At 42.4% G+C, this 1,539-nt stretch overlaps 1 protein-coding gene across 1 annotated transcript; it reads left to right on the top strand.

Moving 5' to 3' along the window:
• The first annotated feature begins 259 nt into the window (after window positions 1-259).
• LOC109738253 (uncharacterized) lies at window positions 260-1,263 on the top strand. Its single transcript, XM_020297352.4, has one exon. It carries the CDS (start codon window positions 405-407, stop codon window positions 900-902), a length of 498 nt encoding a protein of 165 aa, XP_020152941.1. The 5' UTR covers window positions 260-404; the 3' UTR covers window positions 903-1,263.
• The last annotated feature ends 276 nt before the right edge of the window (window positions 1,264-1,539 follow it).

The raw sequence follows: 1,539 nt of genomic DNA on the forward strand, positions 1-1,539 counted from the left end.
GATAATTTGATGCCAACACGTAGTAATATCCTTGTGTAAATTATTGATCATTATTGCTGCCCATACTGATAGTGTACATGGTTCTTGCGCAATATATACATGCAAGTACGTACAAAGTGAAGGTGCACACGTCCTTAGTGTTCTAGCAGCTTCACCCGTGACTGCCACTTCAATCAGAGCCATGATGGCTCGATTGTGAGCACTTCTAGCAACTTCACATGTGGCTTGCACTCTATAAATAGGACATCAAGTTCATCCATCCAAGCATGCCTCAGAAAATAGAAATTCCAATTCGAGCTCCATAGACACCATTAGCATTAGAGGGAGGGTGCAGCAGCAGGATTTGAGGGTTCTCTTCTCCAAAGGCGCCGAAGTTCTTCAGCTTGGCAAGTAAGTGATAATCAATGGCTTACAGGCTTCCACTGGCAGGAGTTAGGACTTCCAATTATGAGGCTAGAGAGCTTCCATCAAACAGCTACCTGGATCTGGGTGGGCCTTATGGAAAATTTGTGCCTTTCATAATCGCGGGAGAAGGGGGCTTTGGGGAGCATAAGCAGCTCAACTGGACAAACTTGTTTTTACTGAACAAGCTTGGCAGTGACATAGACAGGGATCATCAAGAGGTGATCGATCAGATAAAGGCAGAGAAAGATGTTGAAAAGATAAAAGAGTTGATAGAGCGACTGCCTCGTGAAATTGCTGAGCATTTGGAAGGCCATGAGACCCATGAACAGGTCGAAATCCTGGCAGATCTGAGCAGGAACATGGATCAGACGATGTCTTATCTCAGCAGAGAGATCCGGCATCTAAGGAGTGACCTGGGACAGGTGATGCAAGGTATCGGAGAGATACGCGAAGCATTGGCTAGGATGGAGCGCCAGAATCCTTGCTTCCGTCCATGAACAAATGCAACAAGCCCTGGAGCAAGTGCACCTGGCAGTTTCGTATTTGCATTTCGTACTTTTCTATATTGTGTTGTAATGAATAAAATTATGCGCTCCTTGCAGCGTATAATGTTGTACGAGTCTGAGTCGATCGAGTTTTATTAGCTACATGTGCATGTCTGTACTATCTGCAGTTGGTTGTTCTTGTCAAGGGTTTGTAATGAATAAAATTATGTGCAGCTGGCTGCACATAATGTTGTCTAAGTCTGATTAGATCAAGTAGTCGTGGGGGTCCGTGCATGTCAGCAATTGTTCCTCTCAAGTGTGTGCAACTTTGCACTAAAGAGCTATGTATATAGTGAGTGTATTCATGTTCTTATTTTGTTTCTCATGGTTCTTATTACGATGAGGTGAATCTTATTCCATCCACCCAAAAAATGATATAATATAATTGCATTACTTCACACGCATCTCAACTTTATTCCGTAGGATCATTCTTTTTTTTTTCAGACAAAGCCTAAAGACCACATCTATCTATCTATCTATCTATCTATCTATCTATACCTATACTAATTCTAGACTCCTTAGAAATTACCACGTTAATCAGATTTTACTAGCCGTTAATCTGGTGGGACCGAGTTATTACGGTCTAGAT

This window comes from Aegilops tauschii, chromosome 6 (assembly GCF_002575655.3).
Source record: "Aegilops tauschii subsp. strangulata cultivar AL8/78 chromosome 6, Aet v6.0, whole genome shotgun sequence".
Classification (NCBI taxonomy): domain Eukaryota; kingdom Viridiplantae; phylum Streptophyta; class Magnoliopsida; order Poales; family Poaceae; genus Aegilops; species Aegilops tauschii.